A 27,944-nucleotide genomic window follows, 5' to 3' on the forward strand; every position below is an offset into this window, starting at 1 on the left:
TTGTGGATTTGCCTAAGAAGCAGCAACAGAGATGAGACTAGTGGTATTGAAGAGAACAGGTAGATCAAAGAGAGGACTAGCATGGGGAAAGCAGGAACTAAACTCGGAAGAGGTGAGCCCATGATTCTGTTAGAGGAGACATATTAGCCAGCTGACTCTGGTTCAGAAAACCTACATTGGGTTATAGGGTAGGCAAAGGCTGGGAAATGGAGGATCTTGTTAACATTCTAAGAATTTTGAATGTAACCCAGGAAACAGAATTTTGAATATTATCCAAGGAATTCAGGGGATCACACAAATATTAAACAAAAAATGGTACAGTGATAACATTTTCATTTCAACAATGTTATTTTCTTGACGACAGAGAACAGATTATATGGTTAGTAGTAAAAAATGAAAAACCAGGGGAAATCTGCTCTGAGCTATACACTTAGTCATATAAACCCATCTAAGAAATCTATACCTGCTTCCTTATTTACTATTTCATGGTTAGTCTTAAATGCCACTGTATATTATTTAGTTACTATATAAGTCTACTGGTCTCCTTAGTGTGAAAGAAAAATCCTGTGTAAAATCAGTAGTTTAATGAAAGAGAGAAATCCTATGTAAAATCTGTGGTTTCTTTTTGACTCTGTGGTTCTTGGCCTGGAGACCTATGTGATGGTGTTTGCAGTATTGTCCCTGCTTTATCTGATTTTGGAATCATATTCGGATTTAGATTTTCTGTGTGACAAACATTCTCATTTAATGAAAACTGTTGGTCAAATGTAAAAGTACTCTGAGTGGTTCTATATAACATAAACCCATTCTGATCGAAATCAGATTAACTTCAGATTAATCCAAATCTGAAAACCATTGCACAGAAATTTATTACGTTTCCAATAATTCTTCTCATTTTCCCAGAATTGAATTAATACTCCTTTGGGGTAAAGAAATACTTGAATTCATTTGACAAAGAATGCCAACAAACAACTTCTACTAAAATTAAATAAATACATAAATACATAAATACATAAAACTAGTTATCCCTGGAGGAAGGAAAGCATTGATCTACAGTTTAAGGGAGGTAAATTAGTAATGTGGGACATATCCTGATCATCATTATCATCATCATCAATAACCTACATTATTTATCAAAGTATTTTATATCAAACAAATTGTGTTTTAAAATGACAAGGTATAAATAAATACAAAACACATATTCTTTCCCTCATGCACCTAACATTAAAACAAGAATAACAAAAATTAAAAAAAAACAAAACAAAACACGATGTGGAGAATTAGAAGAGGGGTGCTTGGGTAGCAGTCAGTTAAGCATCTGCCTTTGTTCAGGTCAGGATCCCAGAGTCCTGTGATTGAGTCCTGCATTTGGCTCCCTGCTCAGCAGGGAGTCTGCTTCTCCCTCTCTGGCTCATGTTTGCTCTCTCTCTTTCTTGCTTACTTTCTCTCTCTCTGTCAAACAAATAAAATCTTAAAAAAAAAGAACTAGGAGAAAATATGACTGGGGATGTAGACAGAAGGCAGATCATAAACAACCTGTCACTTTTAGAATTTAATCAGTCCTATGAGTGGTTCAAGGAACTGAAGAATTTTGAGTGAGGATGGATTTAACCTAATAAGATTATAAGATTAGTGTTTAAAAACGTTTTCATTAGAGAATCCAATGATATGTGCAAGAGTGGGAATTGGGAGACCAGAATAGGGACTTGCACAGTAGTTGAGAAAGACTCAGGAGGGTGAGGAGATGGTGGGAACCTATGATGGAGCGAGAATCGAGAAGTCTCAATGAAGAACTCAAGGTGGAGGATGAAGTGGGACGTAATGGAGAAGGAAGTACAAACAAAATGGCCCTCTTTCTTGTCTGTGTAACTGGATACATTGATTTTGTTCACTGAGATGGTAATAAAACTCAATACTCTAGTACTAGTAATTCCTCAACTCTTTTACCATTATTGATCTCTTCAATTGCCTAAATTTCCAGTAATTAGTACCAGACCCTCAGTGACACTTGGCAAAATAAAAATAGGTTTAAACTTTAATCTCTGTTTTAATTTATTGTTTTGTCTTTGGTCTTTAAGTAACAAACTGTATTTTTACTTTATATGTTTTTTACTCAGTTGTTTTTCTGTGTGTAATTTCTCTTTTATTCTTGTTCTCAGATACCTCAGGATCAATAGTTTTGTTTACTTTCATCAGGATAAGGGAAAATCAGTAGTTCAATGCACAAAAAAGAGCTAGTTTATTGAATGTTATTTACATAAAAGGAAACCAATCACTCGATTATGCTTTAGAAGAGTGTTTATTTTCATGGAAAATATTAAATTTAATTAATTTTGAATAGAATAGAACACATTATGAAAACTAAGTCTTGTATTATTCCTTTTGTTATTGTAGTGTAAGAATAATCTGGATATTTAGATAATGAGGATATAGCTAATTATTTTAAAGGGATTGTAGCTAGGCAATGGAAACCAGATGGGATGTTTTTTCCTCTCTTTTATTTTCCAAAATAAATTAACACATATTATTTTTGTAACAAATGATGTTTGTAATTAGACACACAAAAAAATAATCCTTGTCAAAGTCAGCAGCAATGCCTCTGGTGACCTTTCTTGTTCTCTTAAAACACCTTGATTTTAGAAGTGTGTTTTAATTGGCAGGCTGCTTGTCAATGACTGTGAGTGGACAGACTGTGTCCTACTCATTAAAATGAAAATAGATCTTGGTGTGAAGAAGACCCTCAATAAAAATGTGCTAGATAAGTAGGAAAATTTTGCAATTAAAGTAGAAATGTCATGAATAAAATGTAATAAGTGTTGCTTGTGGATGGATATATATATATATATTCTTTTGGGCATTTATATGTCTTCTATGGAAAAATGTGTACTCATTTCCTCTGCCCGATTTTTAATCAGATTGTTTGCTTTTTGCTATTGAGTTGTATATATTTTTTTTATATATTTTGGATATGAATTCTATTACCATGACTAGCAAATATTTTATATCATTTGGATATATTTTGGGTATTAATTCTTTTATCATGACTCGCAAATATTTTCTCCCATTCTGTATGTTGTCATAAAATTTTGTTAATTTTTCTCACAGTTCTGGAAACTGGGAAATCCAAGGTCAAGGCACCAGCAGATCTGGTGTCTGAGAGTCCACATCATGGTTTGCAAATGACCTGTTCTCACTGTGTTCTCAGATGGCAGAAAGCTGAGAACAAGAATCAGTGCCCATGACTCTTCTTTTAAGGGCACTAATTCTATTCATGAGGGCTCCACTGTCATGACCAAATTACTTTCCAAAGTCCCCATTTCCTAATATGATTACATTGGGGGCTAGGATTTTAAAATAAGACTTTTCTAGAAGGAAAATCAGTCCATAACATGACATTACAGGCAAGGTAGTCAAAATCTTTGTTGGTGACATGTTTTAAAAAAATAAAACCTAGGGGCACCTGGGTGGCTCAGTAGTTAAGCATCTGCTTTAGGCTCAGGTCATGATCCCGGGGTCCTGCTCAGTGGGAAGCCTGCTTCTCCCTCTCCCACTCCCCCTGTTTGTGTTTCTTCTCTTGCTGTGTCTCTCTCTGTCAAATAAATAAATAAAATCTTTTTAAAAAATCTAGCAAAATGGTTACAGAATTTTATACTTGATAAATTGTTAGGAAATATCTACACACTACAATAATATGACATTTTACCATGAAAGAGACCTGAAGTTTAATGTAGGTCCATGTACCTTACCTACCTCCACCTCCATCCCCAGCAACTTGTGCAAATGAAGAGAATAAAATAAATAAACAATAATGAGAGAAATTAGAAACAAAGAGAGAAAAAGAGCAAAAAGAAATAAGGATAAAAACCAAAGAATGGAAGGGCACGGATCTGTGCACCACTGGGGAGGGTGGCGGCTTGTAGTCCCTGTGAAGTGGCAGTGAGAAAAATTGTAATAGCAGTTGTGGATGGGTGTATGTCATGTCCTTCTGAGCTGTGTGCCGACATGTGTGTATTTGTGTGTGTGTTTATATACTGTATGTATTTCTACACCTCTAGATTCAATGGGGTACAGATTCCCATACCACAAAATCACATATAAAAAACGCAAAATTCACAATGTACTCAAATTCTTTCTTAATATGTTAATCATATTGGGACAAATTTGCATTTGTTAACAGAAATAACTGCATTTAGTTTTTAATACTTCAGGCACAGAGAAACAGAAATTATAGCCAAACCTCACTGGTGCTTTCAGTTCTGAGTTCTTAAATTTATGCCTTCGTTGTGGGCAGTCTGCAGGAATCCATGTGCTTAATGTAAACACCTGGTAGAGTCTATTTCTGGACAAAAATTTCCATTATAATCCTTTGAATTATGGTAAATCAAAGCCAACCAAAAGTCTTTAAACCATTATTTTGCAGGACACCTGAGTGGCTCAGTTAAGCATCTACCTTCAGCTCAGGTCATGATCCCAGGGTCCTGGGATTGAGTCCCACATCATGCTTCCTGCTCCAGGCGGAACCTGTTTCTCCCTTTGCCTCTGCCCCTCTCTCTCCCTTGGTCTCTCATGAATAAATAAAGAAAATCTTTAAAAAAATAAACCATTCTTTTCCAAATATGTAACTTAAATCCAACCATTGTCTTTTTTTTTTTTTTACACAAATGATTTACATGTGTAAACATTAGAAATTCTACTTAACAACTCCTAACCAACTTCTCATAAGGATTTGTCACTGTTTTGCTTTTCAGGAAAGCTTCATGAAGAACTTGGTAAGTAATATTTCTCTGTCAGAATAGAAATCTAAATATATGTCAAAGCAAACTCTCACTACATCCTATTCTTTCAGAAAGGACAAAACTCCTGGGAGAAGAAGGTGAGTAATGAAAATGGCCAACTCAAGTCCTGACTCATCCACCTGCATTTTGACCACTCATCACTTTCCTGCTTTACTCACTGCTAAATCTTGATTTTGAAACTATGATTTTCTTTTCCTTTTTTTTTTTTTTAATTTTAGGGTTGAAATTGGCTCGAAGATATGCAGGTAACTAGAGACTGAAATATTTGGATACTGATTCTTATTTTTAGCCAGCACACTGGGCCACCAGAGAAGGGAACCTGTAACACACTCACAAACTCACACAGAATACACACACAATTTTATTTTTTCTCCAAAACTTCCATTTTATCCTGCTTATTGTTGAGTAGTTTATAGCTGTAGCTCCTTATATATCACAAAGGGTGCCGCTCTCTGAGATTCATTGATGCAGGGAAGCAGAATATTATAACCCAAAAGGATACCACCAACATGCTTTTCAGAACCAGAAATGAGTTGAGGGATGGTTATAGGGGGTAGCTGACAGGGAATGGGGTAAAGGTAGGCTGCCACTTACCTGTATTAGGTTGGCGGCTAGTGACACAATGACACTAATTGCCTATGGACCACAATCAGTGGTCCTCCATTTGATTTGTCAAATTGAAAACCACTCTCTCCTTCAGGATATCCTTTGACTTCTAACAATTGTCAAATTTATGACTTCTGCTTAATATTAGGAACAATAGCAATTTGTGTTACAAGTTACAAGTTCCTGTTAATTAGTTCAAATAAAGTATCTTCATTTAATTCCCACACATGCTATGAGGAAGAAAAGTCAGATATCAATCCACTGTTTTATAAAGAAATATACAATGAGTACTGATAGGAGATTTCTCCAGTTTATATAACTAATTGACATAATATTCACACTCATTAGACAACTTTACAAGCACATTTACTAGTTGAAAAAAATACAGTCCATATATCAGATATTACTTTGAAAAAATACCCATGAGCAAGTGAGTTGAAGTGGCTTGAAGGGAACATAATCCTCTATTTACAATGTTAACCTATAGGAGTTTTTAGTTGTTTTTATATCACTTTAATGCTAGTGGAATTTTCTTTGGGGTTATACTAACACAAGTAAAATTCAGTTTTACCTACAACTATTACTTCATAAGAGAAATACTTATAGCCTATATTAACAGAATCTTGTGTAATTAGGTAGATATCCATATTATTTTTATCTCAGGCTTGTGTGTTTATATGCTTCCAACGCCTTAAAAATTATATTTTGATTCATATATCTATGAAAATTTGTACCTATATAAAGTCTTTGGGAAAAAATAATTCAGTAAATCTAGTTAAATTTCATTAGATAATGAATAGTTCATTAGAACAGAGTTTAAATTGTCAGAACATTCAGATTTAAAGTAAATATATATAAATATTTTTTCATTAATTCAAAATTGAATTAGATTGGTATGGACTTGAATTCAAATATTGATGGATATTAGTAATAATATTTGGACAAAATTCTCTAAATCTTTGTTGTCTCAGCTACAAAATAAAAATACTTCTCCATTTTCTTGCTTTGTTATGAAAATTGAATATTTATAAATTGTGCTTCAAATAGCACTAGACACATAATGAGTGTTCAATGTAATATTGGCATTTGAAAAAAATATTTTGACTAGAAAAAAATCTGTCTGTTTAAATATTCATTTTTCCCCATTCTGAACAAATGCTCATTATCAAGTTCTCAAGTGTGTGAGTTGATAAATAGAGGTGATATGAAAGAGATGACTTGAGCGAAAGGAGCAACTTCATTTGAGGAAAGCTAGAGAAAGATCCTAGACAGAAGAAGGGCACTTGTACATTGTGTTTATTATTGTGATTATTATTGCTCATAGCCAAGACTGACAGCATATTCTTCCATAGAAAATGTTATCCTGGATCCAGAGACAGCTCACCCATATCTCCAAGTTGCTGAGGACAATAAAAGTGTGAAAGGAGGTGATACCTTGCAGGAACTGCCCAAAAGTAGGCAGCGGTTTGATAACCTAGTCTGTGTATTAGGTCAGCAAATTTTTTCCAAAGGTAGACACTACTGGGAAGTAAGTGTGAAAAAGAAAATAAAATGGACTCTGGGCGTTTGTAAAGATTCTGTCTGCAGACAGGGAGAAATCATTGTGTCCCCAGAGGCTGGGTTCTGGACACTGTGTTTGAACAGAAGTAATGACTACCAAGCTCTTGCAAATCCACGGATAACACTCCACCTTGAGGAACCTCCTGAGATTATTGGAATCTTCCTGGACTATAAGGATGGGAGGGTCTCCTTTTATAATGTGACCAACCTGTCTCACATCTACACCTACAGAAAGTGCTTCACTGAGGCCTTGAGACCATACTTTTATCCTGCCCCCCCCACAATGGTCAAAATGAACACCCTCTGACCATCCTGTCATTAAGGCACATAAACAAGCCAGGAAGAAGATATTCTGTGTGACTGAGGAAGAAATGCCTTATTCTGAATCTGCTGAAACTTGGAAGAGATATAGATAGATATAGTTGATATAGATATGGATATGGATATAGATATAATATCTATCTATATAGATCTAATATATATATGTATATATATAGAACATCTATATATATTAGATGTAATCTATATATAGATTAGATTCTAGACATAGATTAGAACATCTATATATATAGAATATCTAATATCTATAAATAAACATATAATATTGATATATAAATCTATATATATTAGAAAGATTAGAATGCTGGATTTCTTCCTTCAAATAAATCTAAACATCATTTTGATGTTATAAATTATATCTTTTTATCATTTCAGTCCCAAGTATGTACTTTTGTTAATGGACAAGAATAATTTGATTTGAATTGCATGCTGTAGAATTTACTTGATGATGTTAAAACTTACAGAACATAAATAAAATATCCAAAAGATGTATCTACTTATGCAAGTGGTGAAGTAAAATTAAATCAATTCAAGATAACATGGAGTGCAGTAAGAGTGGGCCTGGGTGAGAAAGTAGAAGACACATGGGGCACAGATGAAGTTGGGACAGAATGGTTTTAAATGAGGTTGCAGAGGTAAGTAGCTGAAGCAACATGACAGGCTGAGCTGAAATGGATTTTCTTTGTGCCACTAACAGACCATTGGGCATATTATAATAAAATATTTCATATATAAGTAAAAATGGTAAAATGAAATCCTTGAACAAAATAATAATAATAAGTGAACTATTCCAAATGAATACCAAATCCATCATCATAGGCTATTTTAAAGGAGGGCCTCAATCTGGTTACAAGAATCTACCTGTTCATTGGCATGGGATATTTAATAAAGTCAAGAGAGTACATGGAGGTTTTAAGAAAGATCTGTAGGTGTGTTCTGAGTTACTGTCCCAGAAAATTGGAAGATGTTATGCTTGCCTGTCCCTCACTTAAAACATATGGGGAAAAAATTAAGAGGTTAGTTAGTCAGTCCGTTTTATGAAATCTAAAGAACACAGTGGACTTATGTTTGCCTTCTCCCTGGGATGTTGACAGTAAGAGAAGGGCCACTGGCTACTCTGTAGTGTAATGGAGGAGTGCTGTATTGCATGACCTGTGCACTGAGAGCTTTTCCGGGTGAAGATCTCATGTTTCCTGAAGGTTAGAATATGGCCCATGAGAAAGAACTCCTCTGGGATGCTGTCTGCTTTAGAGAATACATATTAGTGAAAATTAGATTATGTACCATAGGATGCCTAGTGGCTGAGAAAGGAATCTTGACAAGCCAAAATACAGACATATTTTACCCTCCTCAAGTTAACAGTAGGAAAAAGGTCCCCAGCTATTTCAGGGCCTTCGAAAAACTAATAAGGGAAAAATGAGCTTGAAATGCCTTCTAAACATAGCTCATTACAATGATCAAGTAAAAACTCTCACTCCTTTACAAAACATAATAATAAAATAAATAGTAATAATGATAAATATATGTTGCTCATTACAACAATAATTAAGTGAAAATGTTCTAATTCCTGTTACCTCTAATATCCCTTCACTCAGACACTCCACAGTTCCCAACAATGTATATTTTCCCTTACTGCAGTGAGAAATATACCCGACTCATTCAATTATGGGTGTCTTATGGGTAGCCTTTAGCTAGAGGGCATAGATAAATTCTAAAGAGAAGTGGCTTCTAACATATTGAAGTGTCTTTCCTCTAATATTAAACTGTCTTGTAGAATACAATTTAGAAAATGTGGAAAAATTAGGGCAAGGGGGAAATTCATGACAAAAATAATTTGCCAAAATTAATTATTCCAGTTACATAAGACACAACACAAGCTCATTTTGCTGAAATGCCTGAAACTCTGCTTTAATTAAAACTAAGAAAATCAAGAGGAGTTAAGATGGCAGAGGAGTAGGAGAATCCTAAGCTTGCCTCATCCCTCAAACACAGCTAGATAAATATCAAATCATTCTAAATACCCATTAAATTGATCTGAGGACTAAGAGAACAAACCACATATCTAGAGGGAGAAAAATATCCACCTCATGAAAAGTAGGAGCTGAGGAGAGTTGATTTGAGGGAGACAAGAATTGTGGGTGCCACAGAAGGGAGGAAGCCCTGATCACAGAGAGGAGTGAGAGAGGGAGAGAAAGAGTGAAAGCAGCAGGCAGGGGATTATGCAAGAAAAATTCATGTCCAAAACCATTGACTGGGAAAAGGAGAGGGGCTGACTACTGTGAGTTATTATAACAACGGAGTGCAAAGTTTGGTTTTAAAGGTCTGTGCCATCACCAGAGTCATGCTGGCAGGCTTAGCAGTGCTCCTGTGGGGAAGGAGGGTGGAGACCCAGGAGTGGGCAGCCTGGTCTGAGGATCCCCTAGGTCACACAGGGACAAACAGTTCCCCTTCTTGGAGTGCATTTGGGAGTGGTGGCGTGGCCTCTCCAGGGGCAAAATAACTGGTGGGGCATAGCTTATGCTCTAGGGGAAATAGGTTTGTTTGTTTGTTTGTTTTAATCTAGCTTCCTTTAACAAGCAGACCAAAACACAGCTAGTTAAAATTTGACACACAGTGGAAGAAGGGGTCCAAACAATTCCAACTGCAGGGAATGAGGAATTGCAGAAAACTCACCTGATGGTAGGAACAGATAAAACACAACAGCAGACTGCATAAAGGAACCCCTCCCCCACCTTTTTTTTTTATCTCTTCTTAATATAACCATTACTCTCAGGAGTGGGAATATAACTGGCTTTCATAACAATCACACACACACATACACACACACACACACACAACAGTGACCCAGACAAAATGACAAGATGGAGGAATTCACCCTCATAGAAAAAACAGGAAGAAGTAACTGTCAGGGATTTTATCAATACAGATATAAGTAAGATGTCTGAAACAGAATTTTAGACAAGAATTATAAGGATATGAGCTGGGCTTGAAAAAAGCATAGAAGACAACAGAGAATTGCTTATTACAGAGAAAAAGAATTAAAAATCTGTCAAACCAAAAATAAAAAAGCCGTAACTGAAATGCAAACCTGAATGGTTTCCATGTAAATGAGGATGGATGAAGCAGAGGAACAAATCACTGATACAACAAACTAAGGGAAATAATAAAGATTAGAGCAGAAATAAATGACACAGAAACAAAGAAAGTAGAAACAGATCAATGAAACTGAAGAGCTATTTCTTTGACAGAACTGATAAAATGTATAAGCCCGTAGCCAGACCTCTCAAAAAGTAAAGAGAAAGGACCCAAGTAAATAAAATCAGAAATGTAAGAGGAGAGATCACAACCAACACCACAAAAATACAAAAAACTATAAGAATATTATGACAATTTATATGCCAACAAACTGGGCAATCTGGAAGAAATGGACAAATTCCAAGAAAGATATAAACTACCAAAACTGAAACAAGAAGAAATACAAAATTTGAACAGACCCATAACCAGCAAAGAAATTGAGTCAGTAATCAAAAATCTCCCCAAAACAAAAGCCCAGGGCCAGATAGCTTCCTGGGGAATTCTTCCAGACATTTAAAGAGTAATTACCTCTTCTTCTCATATTAAAAAAAGAAAAAAGAAATAGAAGGAAAACATCCAAGTTCATTTTACAAGGTCAGCATTACCTTGTTTCCACAAACCAAACAAAACCCCATTAAAAAAGATAATTGTAGTCTAATATGCCTGATAAACATGAATGGAAAAATTCCTAACAACATACTAGCAAATCAAATCCAACAGCACTTTAAAAGAATTATTCACCACAATTATGTGGGATTTATTCCTGAGTTACAGGGGTGTTTCAATACTCACAAATCAATCATCATGATGCACAGCATTGATAAAAGAAAGGATAAGAACCATATGATCCTCTCAATAGATGCAGATAAAGCATTTGAAAAAATACAGTATCCATTATTAATAAAAAAAAAGTAGGTATAAATGGAACATAGTCAACACCATAAAGGCCATGTACAAAAGACCCAGAGATAATAACATCCTCAATGGGGAAAAACTGAGAGAGTCAGGAACAAGACTATTTAATATCATACTAGATGTCAGCCTCAGCAATGAGACAACAAAAAAAATAAAAGGGATCCTATGGGATGCCTGGGTGGCTCAATCAGTTAAGCAACTGCCTTTGGTTCAGGTCATGATCCCAGGGTCATGGGATCAAGTCCCACATTGGGCTCCCTGCTGAGCAGGGAGCCTGCTTCTCCCTCTGCCTGCTCTACCTGCTGCTCCCCCTGTTTATGCTCTCTCTCTCTGACAAATAAATAAATAAAACTTTAAAACGAAAGAAAAAAGAAATAAAGGGTGCTAATCGGCAAGGAAAAAGTGAAACTCACTATTTGCAGGAATGATACTTCATGTAGAAAACCTGAAAGTCTCCAAATATCACTACATCTAATACATGAATTCAGCAATGTCACAAGATATAAAATCAATAGACAGAAAACTGTTACATTTGTATACACCAAAAATGAAGCAGCAGAAAAGAAATCAGTGAATAGATACCACTTACAATTGCACCAAAAAACATAAGATACTTAGGAATAAACCTAACCAGAGAAGTAAAAGATTTGTATTCTCCAAATTATAGAATGTATAAGAAAGAAATTGAAAACGACACAAAGAAATTGAAAAACATGTCATGCTCATGGATTAGAAGAAAAATATTGGTAAAGTGTCTAAACTACCTAAAGCAATCTACACATTTAATGAAATCACTATCAAAATGCCACCAACAGTTTTCATAGAGCTAGAACAAACATTCCTAAAATTGTATGGAACCAGAAAGGTCTAAAACCCATAGCAATCTTGCAAAATAAAAGCAAATCTGGGGGTATGATTGCAGACTTTAAGCTTTATTTCAAAGCTGTAGTCATCAAGACAATATGGTCCTGGCACAAAAATAGACACATTGTTCAATGGAACAGAATGAACAACCTAGAAATGGACCCACCATTATACAGTCAACTAATCTTGGACAAAGCAGGAAGAATATCCAATGGTGGAAAAAAGACAGGTTCTTCTACAAATGGTATAGGGAATACTGACAGCTATATGCAGAAAAATGAAACTGGACCACTTTTTACACCATAGACAAAATAAACTCAAAATGCATTAAAAATCAAAAGGAGAGAGATGGAACCATCAAATCACAGAGAAGAACAGAGGCAGCAACCTATTTGACCTCAGGCATAGCATCTTCTCACTAGACACATTGCCAGAGGCAATGGAAACAAAGGTAAAGAAATGAACTATTGGGACTTCTTCAGGATAAAAACGTCTACACAGTGAAGGAAACAATAAAACTAAAGTCGTCCTTTGGAATGGGAGAAGATATATGAGAATGATATATGTGATAAAGGAATAGTACCTAAAATCTGTAAATAACTTATCAACTCAACACCCCAAAGCCAAATAATCCAGTTAAGAAATGGGCAGAAAACATGAATAGACTTTTTTTTTTTTTCCAAAAAGACACACATATATATGGTTAACAGGTATATGAAAAAATGTGCAACATCACTCATCTGCAGGGGAATACAAATCAAAATCAAGATGAAATACCAAAGTAGGGGCAAGATGGCAGAGGAGTGGGGGACCCCATTTTAACCGGTCCCCTGAAATTAGTTGGATTTTTTTTTTTTTTTGTAATACTATTCCCTCCCTTTACCTAGAACAAGGCTCTCTGAGCCTTTTCTGTCTCTGCCCCCCACCATCCCAATCTCTCTCAACACTCAGAACTCACCCAGCCTGCCCCTCTTGTGGAGTTTTTTTGGGTCCACAAACTGGATGTGACTCTGAGTCTTCATTGGACTTTTCACCACTTGCTTGGAATACGTTTTTTTTTCTTTTTCTTTTTTTTTATTATGTTAGTGGGATATCTATCAAACCATTCTGAACACCCATGAAATCAGCCTGAAATGTAAGAATATATATCTGGATCTCTACAAGCAGAAAAGCATTGCTTTTTGCAAAGGTAAGAAGTGCAAAGTAGTAAATCTGTGGGGAGATATCTGAAGATAAACATAAGGGGGAGGGAGCCTCCATAAGCAGGCTCCTGGAAAGTGATATAACACTGGAGCACAAAATCAGAACCCTTACAAATCTGCTCTAGGAAGTGACACCCCTCTCCGAAAGGGGCTCTGGAAATGAAAAGGAAGAATTCTAGGTAGAGCATTATGGTCATGGGATATGAGAGGCTTTAGAGCTAAAGGGGCTTCCTGGACCAGCAGAGTACTTGAGTAGTGGAGCCAGGAAGCAGGTTATGGTCAGTGAGCCCAGGAAGGGACTCTCAGCTTGGATCACAATAAACTGCAAGCCGGCCGGTTGAGAATCACTCTTCTCTTCGGCAGTCTGAAAAAATCAGGAGCCTCTGCCCACAACCAGGCAAAAATTTGCAGAGTGGTAGCAGCCAGGAAAGGGCTTTAGAGCAGGGCCCAGACAGGATCCAGGAACTGTGGGTGTACAGTGAGCCCATGGCAGCAGCTCCCCATTTTAGAAGCACAGAGGGCAGGGGCACACTGGGGCCCCTGGGCCAACGTCTGAGAGAATCTCTGTGGGTGCGTACTGCAGGAGGCTGCTGTTCTCAGTGGCACATACAGAAATGGAGACTGTTTTTGAGGGTTTAGTGAAGAGAGGACACTGCAATTTTTCTATTCTGGGCCAGAGGTTTCAGTGCAGCCATTTTTGCTCTGACCCTGGGAAGGCACGGAAAGCTGCCAGAGAACAAAAGGTCAATAAACCTGTTTCCACTGAGCCCAGTCCCCCCACAGGGGGCAGGACAATTCTGCCCAAGCAGCGTTACCTGAGAAACAGCACAGCAGGTCCCTCCCCCAGAAGACAGGCTGAAAAAACAGCTGGATGACAACCATATGGGCCCCACAAGACTGTAAAATCCCAATGCCAGGGATAAATAATATATTGAGCTCCATGCATTGCCTCATGGCTTGTTTATTTTTCAGATAAACGTCTCTCTTTTTTAAGTTTTATTTCTCTTATGCTTTTTATGATTTTTTTTTAACTTTTTTTACCTAGATGTTTTTATGTCAACTTATATTTCATAGTAGCTTTTTAACTTGTACTTTTTCACACCCATATTTTTTTTAAGATATATGTTTTATTGTAGTCCTTTTTTCACTATTCAATTTTACCTTTATATATATATACATTTTTACTTTACTTGTAATTTTGGAGAGTAATGTCCCTAACACAGAGACCAAAATACACCCAGGAACAAGTAATAAACCTTGCTTTGTCCACACTGAGAGATTATAGTCCCGCTTCTCCTCACCCCCCTTTAGAAATATTTTTTTTAATTTACAAATTTTATTCTTGTCTTTTATTTTCACTTTGTTTTTCGGTGGTGGCTTCTGACCACTCCGGATTTTGCTAGGGTGCATTGTGCTTGGGTCATGGTTGATATTTTGGACTCTGATCATTTGCTCAACCATTCCTCAACAGAATGTCAAGGAGGAAGAACTCTCAGCAAAGATCCAAAGACAATGTCCTCTGCCACAGAACTAATGCTATGGATATAGGCAAGATGTCAGAGATAGAATTCAGGATAGCAATCATGAAGTCAAAAACCAGGCTTGGAAACAGCATTGGTGACAATATAGAATCTCTAAGAGCAGAAATGAGATCTAATTAGGCTGAAATATAAAATGCTATAAGTCAGATGCAGTCTGGATACTCTAAGAGCCAGGGTAAATGAAGCAGAAGAGAGAATTAGTGATCTAGAAGACAAGCTGATGGAAAAGGAGAGAGTGGAGGAAAACAGAAATAGGCTGCTGGTAGCACATGAGAAAAGGAGTGCAGAGATTAATGACACCATGAAACATTTCTAATGTCAGAATTATTGGGATAATCAAGGGGGTGGAGAGAGAGAGATAGAAAATATATTTGAGCAAATCATAGCTGAGAACTTCCATAATCTGGGGAAGGAAACAAGCATTTGACTCCAAGAGGCAGAGAGAACCACTCTCAAAATAAATAAAAATAGATCAACACCCCAACATATAATAGTGAAGCTTGCAAATTACACAGCCAAGGAAACAATCCTGAGAATGGTCCGGCAGAGCAGGTTCCTTACATATGGAGGGAGGAACATCAGAATAACATCAGAACTATCCACAGAAACATGGCAAGCCAGAAAGGGCTGGCAAGACATATTCAGGGTACTAAATGAGAAGAACATGCAGCCAAGAATGTTTTATCTGGCAAGGCTGTCATTCAAAATGGACGGAGAGATAAAGAGCTTTCAGAACCAGCAGAAACTGAAAGAATATGTGACCACCAAGACAGCCCTGCAAGAAATATTAAGGGGGATTCTGTAAAAGAAAAGAGACCACATGAGTCACATAGACCAGAAAGAAACCAAAAATCTATAGAAACAGGGACTTTACAAGCAATACAATGGCACTAAATTCAAATCTTTCAGTAGTTACTATAAATGTAAATGGGCTGAATGCTCCCATCAAAAGAAACAAGGTTGTAGATTAGATAAAAAAGCAGGACCCATTCATTTGCTGTCTGCAAGAGACACATTTTGAACCTAAAGACCCCTCCAGACTAAGAGTGAGGGCATGGAGAACAATCTACCATGCTAATGGACCTCAAAAGAAAGCTGGGGTAGCAATTCTCATATCAGAAAAATTATATTTTAAACCAAAGATCATAATAAGAGACCTATATGGGCATTATATTATACTTAAATGTCTGTGCAACAAGAAGATCTAACAATTGTAAATATCTATGCCCCCAACATGGGAGCAGCCAATTATTTAAACCAATTAATAACCAAAATAAAGAATCATATTGATAACAATACATTAATAGTAGGAGACCTCAACTTTCTACTCACAGCAATGGACAGATTGTCTAAGCAGAAAATCAACAAACAATCAAGATCTTTGAATGACAGATTGGACCAGATGGATTTTGGAGATATGTACAGAACATTCCATCCTAAAACAGCAGAATACTCATTGTTTTCAAGTGCACATGGATTTTTCTCCAGAATAGACCACACACTGGGTCACAAATCAGGTCTCAGCCAATACCAAAAGATGGAGATTATTCCCTGAATATTATCAGACTGTAATGCTTTGAAACTGGAACTCAAAAACAAGAAAAATTTTGGAAGGAATTCAAACACTAGGAAGTTAAAGACCATCCTGCTAAAGAATGAATGGGTCAACCAGGAAATTAATAAAGAACATAAACAATTCATGGAAGCTAATGAGAATGAAAACACATTGGTCCAAAACCTATGGGATACTGCAAAGGCGGTCCTAAGGGGGAAATACATAGTCATCCAAGCTTCACTCAAAATATTAGAAAAATCCCAAATGCACAAGCTAACCTTAAACCTAAAGGACTTGGAGAAAGAACAGGAAAAAAAAAAAAAAAAGCCTAAACCAAGCAGGAGAAGAGAAATAATAAAGATGGGAGCAAAGATCAATGAAATAGAAACCAGAAACACAGTAGATCAGATCAATGAAACTAGAAGCTGGTTCTTTGAAAGAATTAATAAGATAGATAAATCACTGGGCAGACTTATCCAAAAGGAAAGGAAAGGACTCAAATCAATAAAATCATGTATGAAAAGAAAGAGAGAAAGGAAATAGAAACAATTATTAGAAATTATTGCCAGCAACATTATGCCAACAAATTAAGTGATCTGGAAGAAATGGATGTCTTCCTGGAAACTTACACTCTACCAAAACTGAAACAGGAAGAAATAGACAATTCGAATAGACCAATAACCAATAACAAAATGGAAGCAGTAATCAAAAACCTCCCAAAAAACAAGAGTCCAGGGCCAGATGGCTTCCCAGGGGAATTCTACCAAATATTAAAGAAGAATTCATACCTATTCTGATGAAGCTGTTTCAAAAAATCGAAATAGAATGACAACTTCCAATCTCATTCTGCTAGGCCAGAAGTACCCTAACCCCAAAACCATTCTTAAAAAAGGAAAATTACAGACATATATCCCTGATGAACATGGATGCCAAAACACTCAACAAGTTCCTAGCCAATAGGATCCAACAGTGCATTAAAGGGATTATCATTCACCACCAAGTGGGATTTATTCCTGTGATGCAAGGGTGTTTCACCATTCACAAATCAATCAATGTGAGAGAGAACATTAATAAAAGAAAGGACAAGAGCCATATGAAACTACCAATTGATGCAGAAAAAGCATTTGTCAAAATACAGCATCTTTTCTTGATTTAAACTCTTTAAAGCATACGGATAGAGGGAACATACTTTAACATCATAAAAGCCATCTATGAAAAGCCCACAGCGAATATCATTCTCAATGGGGAAGAACTGAGAGCTTTTCCCTTAAGGTCAGGAACACGACAGTGATGTCCACGATCACCATTAATGTTCAACATAGTACTAGAAGTCTTAGCCTCAGCTATCAGACAACAAAAAGAAATAAAAGGCATTCAAATTGGCAATGAAGGAGTCAAACTCTCTCTCTTCACAGATGACATGATACTTTATGTGGAAAACACAAAAGACTCTACACCAAAATTGCTAGAACTCATACACAAAGTCAGCAACATGACAGGATACAAAATCAATGCACAGAAATCAGGTGCATTTCTATATTCTAATGATATAACTGAAGAAAGAGAAATTAAGGGATTGATTCCATTTACATTAGAACCAATTATCATAAGAGACCTAGGAATAAACCTAACCAAAGAGGTAAAGTATCTCTACTCTAGAAAGTACAGAACACGTATGAAAGAAATTGAGGAAGACACAAAGAGATAAAAAAATATTCCATGCTCATGGACTGGAAGAATAAACATTGTTAAAATGTATTTGCTGCCCAGAGCAATCTGCAATTTCAATCCAATCCCTGTGAAAATACCATTAACATTTTTCACAGAGCTAGAACAAACAAACCTAAAATTTGTATGGAACCAGAAAAGACCCTGAGTCACCAGGGGAAGGTTGAGAAAGAAAATCAAGCTGGGGGCATCATGATGCCAGATTTCAAGCTATATTACAAAACTGTGATCATCAAGACAGTATAATAAGGGCACAAAAGCAGACACATAGATCAATGGACCAGAATAAAGACTCCAGAAGTGGACCCAAAATTCTATGTTCAACTAATCTTCAACAAATCAGGAAAAAAATATCCAATGGAAAAAAAGACCGTCTCTTCAGTAAATGCTGCTGGGATATTTGGACAGCCACATATAGAAGAATGGGATTGGACCATTCTCTCACACCATACACAAAGATAAACTCAAAATGGATGAAAGATCTCAATGTGAGACAAGAATCCATCAAAACCCTAGAGGAGAACATAGGCAGTAACCACTTCGACATTGGCCACAGCAACTTCCTTTCAAGACATGTCTCCAAAGGCAAGGGAAACAAAAGCAAAAAATGAACTTTGGGGCCTTCATCAAGATAAAAAGCTTTTGCACAGCAAAGGAAACAGTTAACAGAACTAAGAGTCAACCCACACAATGGGAGAAGATATTTGCAAATGACAAAACAGATAAAGGGCTGGTATCCAAGCTCTATAAAGATCTTCTCAAACTCAACAACCAAAAACCAAATAATCAATTCAAAAAATGGGCAGAAGACATAAACAGACACTTCTCCAAAGGAGACATACAAATGGCCAACAGACACATGAAAAAAGTGTTCAACATCACTAGCCATCAGGGAAATAAAAATCAAAACCACAATGAGATCCCACCTTAAACCAGTTAGAATGGCAAACATTAACAAGACAGGAAACAACAAATTTTGGCAAGGATGTGGAGAAAGGGGAATCCTCTTTCACTGTTAGTGGAAAGGCAAGCTGGTACAACCACTCTGGAAATCAGTATAGAGGTTTCTCAAGATGTTAAAAATAGAGCTACCCTATAACCCAACAATTGCACTACTAGGTATTTACCCCAAAGATACAGATGTAGTAAAAGAAGGGGCACATACACCACAGTGTTTATAGCAGCAATGTCTGCAATAGCCAAACTGTGGAAGGAGCCAGGATGACCTTCAACAGATGAATGGATAAAGAAGATGTGGTTCATATATACAAGGGAATATTATATTCATCCACCATTTACATTGACATGGATGGAACTGGAGGGGATTATGCTAAGTGAAGTAAATCAAGCAGAGAAAGACAATTATCATATGGTTTTACTCATATGTGGAACATAAGGAATAGCATGGAGGACCATAGTGGAATGGAAGGAAAACTGAAAGGGATGAAATGAGAGAGGGAGACAAACCATGAGAGACTCTGGACTCCAGGAACCAAACTGAGGGTTATGGAAGGGAGGGGGGTGGGGGATGTGGTAGCTGGGTGATGGGTGTCAAGGAGGGCATGTGTTGTGATGAGCACTGGGTGTTATATGTAAGTAATGAATCATGGAACACTACATCAAAAACTAATGATGTACTATGTGTTGGTTAACTGAACATAATAAAAAAATAAGTTACCAACTCACACTAGTCAGAATAGCTAAAATTAACAAAATGTAAGCAACAAATGTTGTTGAGGGTGTGGAAAAAGGGGAACCCTCTTACACCGTTGGGCATTCAACCTGCTGCAGCCACTCTTGAGAATAGCATGGGGCTTCTTTCAAAAGTTAAAAATAAAACTATTCTCCTATCCAGCAATTGCACTAGTAGGTATTTACCCAAAGGACAGAAAAATACACATTTGAATGGGTGCATGTACCCCAATATTTATAGCACCATTATCAACAATAGCCAAACTATAAAAGAGCCCAAATATCCATTGACTCATGAATGGATAAAGAAGATATGGCATATATATACAATGGAATATTACTCAGCTTTCGAAAAGAATGAAATTTTGCCATTTCCAAAGACATGGAAAGAGCTGGAGTGTATTACGCTAAGTGGAATAAGTCAGTCAGAGAACAACAAACACCATATGATTTCACTCATATGTGGAATTTAAGAAACAAAACAGATGAACTAATGGGAATGAAGAACACAAAGAGAGAGAGGGAAAGAAACCATAAGAGACTCTTAAATATAACAAACAAACTGAAGGTTTCTGGAGCGGAGGTGGGTATGGGAGGGGTTAATAGGTGATGTATATTAGGAGGCCACTTGTGGCCACTAACACCAGGAGCACTGGATGTTATATGTAAATGTTGAGTCACTAAATACTACTCATGAAACCAATTAATATTGGTTAATAATAATGGTTAAACAATATTTACTATCGATAACACCACATGTTAACTAACTGGAATATAAATAAAAATTTGAAAAAGAAAAACATAAGAAAGTCATAGGGACTCCTAGTTAGTCAGAAGGTGAAGCTATAGACTTTCATACTCAGGGGAAATGTGATAAAGATATTTCTAGGGAATTCTGCAGAGATTAAGAAGGCACTGAAAAGGGAAATGAATAAACATTTCAGATCTCAGATATGACTAATGTCTACATTTCTGTTGCTACAATGGTTAGAGGAAATGTGGAGTAGAGTTCTGCTTCCTGGAAGCAGTTTTAGCAGGTGCAATGCAGAAATTATTTTGACCATATCATTAATCTAGATTGTAAAAATGGCACATTAATTCCTGAAAAACAGATATTGCCCTAAAGTAAATGTGACTTGTTTTTGCCTTAGCATGGGGATAAAGTGAAAATTGGAGAAGCAAGACTAAAATAAGGGGCAAGAATAAAGATGTGGATTTTGTTGAGTAGAAGTCCTGATGTCATCAGTGTAAAGTCTTGGGCTTGGCCAATAGCTTTACTTTTATAGCACAATGAGAACTCTGGAAAGCAGCTCTGTATCCTGCAGCGGGTTCCTGAACTATGAGCCAGCTGAAGGTCCTTATCAGAGAAATATATGAGTTGTAGGCTCTGGGAAAAATTCCTTGGATTTTTTTTTTTTTTTAAGAAATATGGTAGAGGCCATTTTTCATGCTCTTGTTACAGCCAAATAGCACAGAACATTTCATTGGAGCTGAAAGCCCTAAAGAAAGTCAGTGGTTGAGCATCAGTCACTTAGGCTGACTCCTGATACTAAACTCTGAAAGGAATGTGCCAGTATCTAGTTATTTAGGAAGTAAAGGACTTTCCAGATATTGAGGGCAGCTCCATCTGCCGGGCAGATGGATGGATGAAGGAAGCTGATGGGCTGGAACATATATACATGTTGGGTGTCAGAATACAGCCTGAGAAAGATGTTACAATATGAAGAAATGGGAAAAAAAATAATGAGAGAAAAGCTATAAACAATTGTCGAGAACTGAGAGTCATCAATAGAAGAAACGAGGAGGAAAGGAAATGTCAGATGGTTGTCATGTGGAGAGACCTTGGAGAAGGGGCTGCCACCCCTTTTAAAGGTCTTGATGGCTCATCCTGTCAGTCTGCCCAACAAGTCTGCTAAAGGGCAGCAAATCTGTCACTTCCCAATGGAAAGGAGCTTTACACAGTTCTGTCAATCTCTTACTAGAGGGTCCCTCTACCCTTCTGTGGACCCATTCCCCCTCCTCTCCCATAGAAGTTACTACAATGGAAAGTTGTGGAACACAAACATTTTGAGACTTCAGTGCATTGGGACGTAGGCAGCTCTACATCTGGTTTACTTGCCTGAGCAGAAAATGCAGCTTTTTGGAGTATAGCATAAAATGCAGCCCACACTAAGAGGGCTTACTCAGTGAGACTCCTGCTAATGGCTTTCATGAGGATATATAATGTTCACTACAAGACTGATGCTGCCTGGAGCTCAATGAGAATGAAGTGCTGGCTCTCATCCCTTCTGCCATAGCAAGACCTACAGACATGCAGGGACCAAGGGAGGGGTGCAAAGCAGCAAGTGAAATAGAACATATTTAATAAATGATCAGGGAAGTAGGTATTCATATGGAACAATTATTAATGCATTCTTACTTCATATCTGAGATAAGTGTCAAATTTAAGTGGATTTCAGTTCTAAATATAAGCCAAAGAATATACAGCTTTTAGAAAATCATGTAGGTCACTGTCTTTATACTCTAAGGGAAATATTTCAAATAAGACACAAAATCTACAGACACTAAAACAAGTGGATGATACTGACTATATTAAAATAAGCAAGTTCTATTAATAAAAAGAAATCATAGGGGTGCCTGGGTGGCTCAGTTGTTAAGTGTCTGCCCTCGACTCAGGTCATTATCCCATGGTCCTGGGATTGAGCCCCGCATCGGGCTCCCTGCCCCCTCTCCCTCTGCCTGCCGCTCTGTCTACTTGTGCTCTCTATCTCTCTGTCAAATAAATAAATAACATCTTTAAAAAAAAAAAAAGAAATCATAAAGGGGATCAAAGAAGCCCCCAAATGAAAAAGAGTATTTTCAACATGTCTAATGAAGAAATATAAAAAAAATAGGCAAAGCCAAAAAACACTTCAAGAAAAAGTTAATCCAAATATCTAATAAACACATGAACAAATATTCAACCCACTGTCAATTAGGAAAATGCATATTAAAACCACAGTGAGATATCTTCCTACAACTAACATATTTCCACATATTAAATATTCATAGGATACAAAATATTGTTGAGGAAATAAAACAAATGAAAATTTCATAAAGTACTGATGTGACTATAACTTCCTATAGTAATTGTGGAAAATATTTTGTCATTATTCAAATTAGGAAGCACTCTATGGCCCAAAAATTGCAGTCTTAAATATAGAAAGTAAATTTTTTTTTTCCTAAGGCAATGAGAAACATTTATACAAATTTCCAGAAGGAAACTTTCTTAACCTCACCACTACTATCATTTGGGGTCAGTTGATTCTTTGTTGTGGGGCCTATTCTGTGGACTGTAGAACGTTTAGTCATATCCTTCTCCATTCCCCACTGAATGCCAGTAGCAACCCTAACCCTTGCCCTGTAGTGACAACTAAAACTGACTCCATATTCTGCCAAATGTCCCCTTGAGGGGGAGAGATTTTGCCCTTTTGAGAATTTCTAGTTTGAAGGAAGAGAATGTGATAAAAAAGGAGCATTAATAGATTAATGCATCCTGAAAAAGTTCTATTTTTTACCTGATTACTATTTACAGGAGTTTGTACTTTTCTCATAGATTTTACATGGTTGTTTTCAAACATATTTATCTGTTCATTGTATAATTCACGACACAAAAAAACATACACCAACTCTCATTTTTAAAATAAAATTACATATTTTGACTGATATTCTCAATCTGTCCTTTTTCCCATAGCACTGATCTTGTTCTAATCCCTGGAATAATTCCATACAACCAGGCCACGGAAAAGTTCCTCAGGATCATTGTCAGCTATTATCTCCTCCGCCTTCTTCTCCTTCTCCTTCTCCACCTGCCACTGAAGGATGGACTTTAGCTGCTTCTTGGATGCAGATATTTTAAACAAGCTGTTAATGGGGGCACCTGGGTGTCTCAGTCAGTTAAGTGTCTGCCTTCAGCTCAGGTCATGATCCCAGGGTCCTGGGATGAAGCCCTACATCAGGCTCTCTGCTCAGGGGAGAGCCTGTTTCTTCCTGTCCCTCTGCCTGCCACTCCCCCTGCTTGTTCTCTATCTATCTATCTATCATCTATCTATCTATCTATCTATCTATCTATCTATCTATCTATCATCTGTCTATAATCTATCATCATCTATCATCATCTATCATCTATCTATCTATCTATCCTCTATCACTGTCAAATAAATAAATAAAATCTTTGAAAAATAAAAATAAACAAGCTGTTAATGGTAAAATCATACTTAAAATCTACTAAAGATACTCCAATTGTAAATACCAACATTAATTGTACCCTTTCATATATAAATGTAAAATATTCCTGGGTCTAAGAGAGTGGCATTATTTTTTAAAGTAAGTGTCCATCTAGACTCCAAGGAAGGATGCATCTTGAACATTATACATGTCTAACATGTTCTGAATCCTGCTTCAAGTTGCCATCAAGTACTGTAGATCTAGGACTTCAAAAGCTTTTGAGGGGTGGACACAGTTTTGTCCATAACAGACCTTTTCTCCCCTTTGTTTATTCCCCTTCTTTATAACAATAGGATTCAATGAGAAGAATACCATATCAGGGTCTTTTCTCATGTTTTATCATGGCTGAATACATATCATCCCATGCTCAGTCCAAACATCGCCTACTACAAGATGCACGCCTAAGCAATGCCATTTAAATTAGTGATTTATCTATACCTTTTGCCTATCTGAATTTATATTATCATTGTATTACCTATGAGTTTAATATTTGTCTTCAACTAAATCTAAGTTCCTATTATGCTGCCTCTTTTCTGTATTGTTCAATGCTGCATATCCAGTGCCTCTAGCTAAACCCATAATAGAGACCCTGTCTTCTGGTTGACTGATCAACTTGTGCATTACTTATGATTGAATAAATATGTAAAAATGTATGTCATAAGTAAATAATAAATAAAAGTTTATATGATATACATTAAGTATATGATGCCAATAGCCTTTGACAAAAAAAGAAAGAAGGAAAAAATGATAACAGACCAAAACAACATGCAAAAGACATTTTAAAAATCATGTAACACAAAATTCTTGCATCTGTCAGTTCTGTGTAGTAAGCATGTAGAACCTCATAAACTTGTCTTTGTCACACTATGTACTATTGTATATGTAAATAAAATTTTAAAAGGATCAATCTCACTAACAACAAAAGAAAATGATATATAAAGGTTTAGGCTCTCCAGGTCAGGAAGTCTGGGAAGATACCAGAGTAGGAGCATCCTAAGCTCACCGCATTCCACAGACACACTGAGATAACAGACACATCACCTCAACTAACTCAGTAATGACTCAAAGACTGGCAGATCAGATATTCCACAGTTAATCATAGAGAAGCCACACTGAAAAGAATAGGAGGTGTGGAGTTACGGCTGGGAACCAAGCCCTCGGCTAGACTAACCATGAATGGGAGAGACCCCACAAGCATAGAGAATTGAGAGGATCAGACCCCACCCCAGGCACCCCAGGCATGCGGAACCCACACTGGGAAGATGAGTCATCTTCATACTTGGCTTTGAAAACCAGTGGAACTTAACTTTGTGGGTTTTTACAATCAGCAGAGCTTAACTCTGGGTACTTTAAAAATCAGTAGGTTCAGTTCTGGGTGAGCTGGAAGGCAATAGGAAACTGAGTCGCTGCCCTTAAGGAGACAGTATAACAAATAACCTCACCAAAATATAGCACAGAAGCAGTAGTTGGATAAAAGCCTGGGGTATCCATAAAGGAGATTTATTTACTAATCTCCGAATGTGTGCTAGAGGTGCAGAGATTTTTAGATTTCTCCAAGAACAAAAGACCGGACAGGCTCCTTTTCTCTCCCTCTTCCCCCAGCTTAAATAGCCAGACACTTGTGGGAACCAGCATGAACACTCTCCACGTATCTTGCTAACAACACATGCCCCACCCCCTTGATCTTCTGTGGTTGGACGCTTATCCAACCTGCCCTACTCAATAGGCCTCCCTGCAAAGCAACTCCTGCCCTGACACACCATGCAAGCAACACAGGCAGGGACTGGTGCCTCTCCAAAGTGACTCCTGCACTTGAGAGAAAGAAAATAACCTCCCACACCAGTGTGCTTGCAGGCCCAGTAGCCAAACCTTATAGGTTGCAGCGCAGAGAATGCGCAGCCAATCAGCCAGCTGGAGCCCCAGAGACAGATGAGGGGCAGGCATAGAGTCAGGCTGCTGGTTCTGCTCAACAACAAAACATCTCAGAGGGCAGCCTTGGGGGAGAGTCCTGAATTTCAGTGTGACTGGTGGTTCAACAGACAGACGAGGGTAGACATCTGTCTGCTGGCAGGCCCAGCCCAACAGTGAACATTTCCCGGGGAGGGGGAGCACAAGGAGAGAGGCCTGCAGGCCAGTGTTACTGCAGAGCTGGCAGATGGATTGAGGACATTCATCCTATCTGACTGCTGACACCACCCCACTACACGCCTGCAGCAGCCCCAGACTGTCTCTTTAAAAGAGCAGGGATCAAACCTGGCCTGGTGCACCATATGAGACAAAGTGGGCTGTTGCAGCAAATGGACTGGAAACACAGGTGGCCCAGATACAACAATAAGGTGCACAAAACACATAAGATACCCCCCTGAAACACCCGACTCTGATACTCTAAAGGGCACCAAGAGACCGCTTCATCACAAGGCCACAATTTGCAAGATCATGAGACATGCCTGACTTTCCAATACGTACAAAGAAGCACAAGGTTAGACAAAACGAGGAGACAGAGTAACAAGTCCCAGATGAAAGAACAGGACAAAAACACATCCAACGAGCTACGTAAAACAGAGATAAACAATATGCTTGATAAGGAATCAAAAGTAATAATCATAAAGATATCATTAGACTTCAGAAAAGAGTGGAGGATTTCAGTGAGACATTCAGAAAGACATCTGAATATATATATCAGATATATATATATATATATCTCCAATTATATATATATATAAGATATATAATATATATAATCTCCAATTATATATATATATATAAGATATATATATATCTCCAATTATAAATGAAACTCAAGAACTGAGTTAACAACAAAAACAACAAAAAGTATACCAGAGGGAATCGATAGCAGTTTAGAGATGTTTAGAGGAGAGAGAAAAATGGTCAACAACATGGAAGACATGGTAATGAAAAGCAACCAAGCTGAACAGCAGAAAGAATAAAAGGATAATAAAAATGAGAACAAGTTAAGGGAAGTCAGTGACATCTTCACGTGTAATAATATCCACATCATAGGGATCCCAGAGGGAGAAGAGAGAGAGAGAAGCAGAGAGAAAAATGTATTTGAAGAAATAGTAGCTGAAAATTTTCTAATCTGAAGAAGGAAGCAGACACCTGGATACAGGAGGCACAGAGATACCAAAAAAAAAAAAAAAAAAAAAAAAACCAAGGAGGTCCACACTAAAAGACATAGTAATTAAAATGGCAAAAAAGTAGTGATAAGAGAGAATTATAAAAGGAGCATGATCAAAGAAAATAGTTACATAAAAAAGAAACCCCATAAGTTTATCAGCTACTTTTTTGGCAGAAGCTTTGCAAGCCATAGGAAATGGCATGACAAGTTCAAAGTACTGAAAGGGAAAACAAACAAAAACCCTGCAACCAAGAACACTTGATCCAGCAATGTTATCATTCAGTATAGAAGGAGAGATAAAGAGTTTCCCAAACAAAAGTTAAAGGAGTTTATCACCAGTAAGCCATCCTTATAAGAAACATTACTAGGAATTCTTTGAGTGGAAGTAAAGGCTGTAATCAGGAGTAAGAAAAAAAATATGAAAGAACAAAATTTCACTGGTAAATGCAAACATAATATAAAAGCATTAAAATCAATTATATTTATAAAAATTGGTGAAAAGATGGGGCACCTGGTGGATCAATCAGCCAAGCATCTGCCTTTGGCTCAGGTCATGATCCTGGGGTCCTGGGATTGAAGCCTGCATCAGGCTCCCTGCTCTGTGGAGAGTCTCCTTCTCCCTCTCTCTCTGCCCCTCCAGGAGTAAAAAATTAGTGCTTTTAGAAT

The 27,944-nt window shown here is 37.1% G+C and overlaps 1 protein-coding gene across 1 annotated transcript in view; it reads left to right on the top strand.

Moving 5' to 3' along the window:
• Positions 1–1,760: 1,760 nt before the first annotated feature.
• Positions 1,761–27,944, top strand: part of LOC135365307 (olfactory receptor 2T8-like) — a 68,724-nt gene continuing 42,540 nt past the window's right edge. Inside the window, 5 exon segments of the mRNA XM_064595641.1 lie at positions 1,761–1,818; positions 3,106–3,171; positions 4,749–4,769; positions 5,015–5,041; positions 6,755–6,856. Coding sequence (XP_064451711.1) covers positions 1,761–1,818; positions 3,106–3,171; positions 4,749–4,769; positions 5,015–5,041; positions 6,755–6,856 — 274 coding nt within the window.

This window comes from Mirounga angustirostris, unplaced genomic scaffold, assembly GCF_029215605.1.
Source record: "Mirounga angustirostris isolate CCGP_5_RB_7025 unplaced genomic scaffold, mMirAng1.0.hap1 SCAF_7, whole genome shotgun sequence".
In the NCBI taxonomy this organism is placed as follows: domain Eukaryota; kingdom Metazoa; phylum Chordata; class Mammalia; order Carnivora; family Phocidae; genus Mirounga; species Mirounga angustirostris.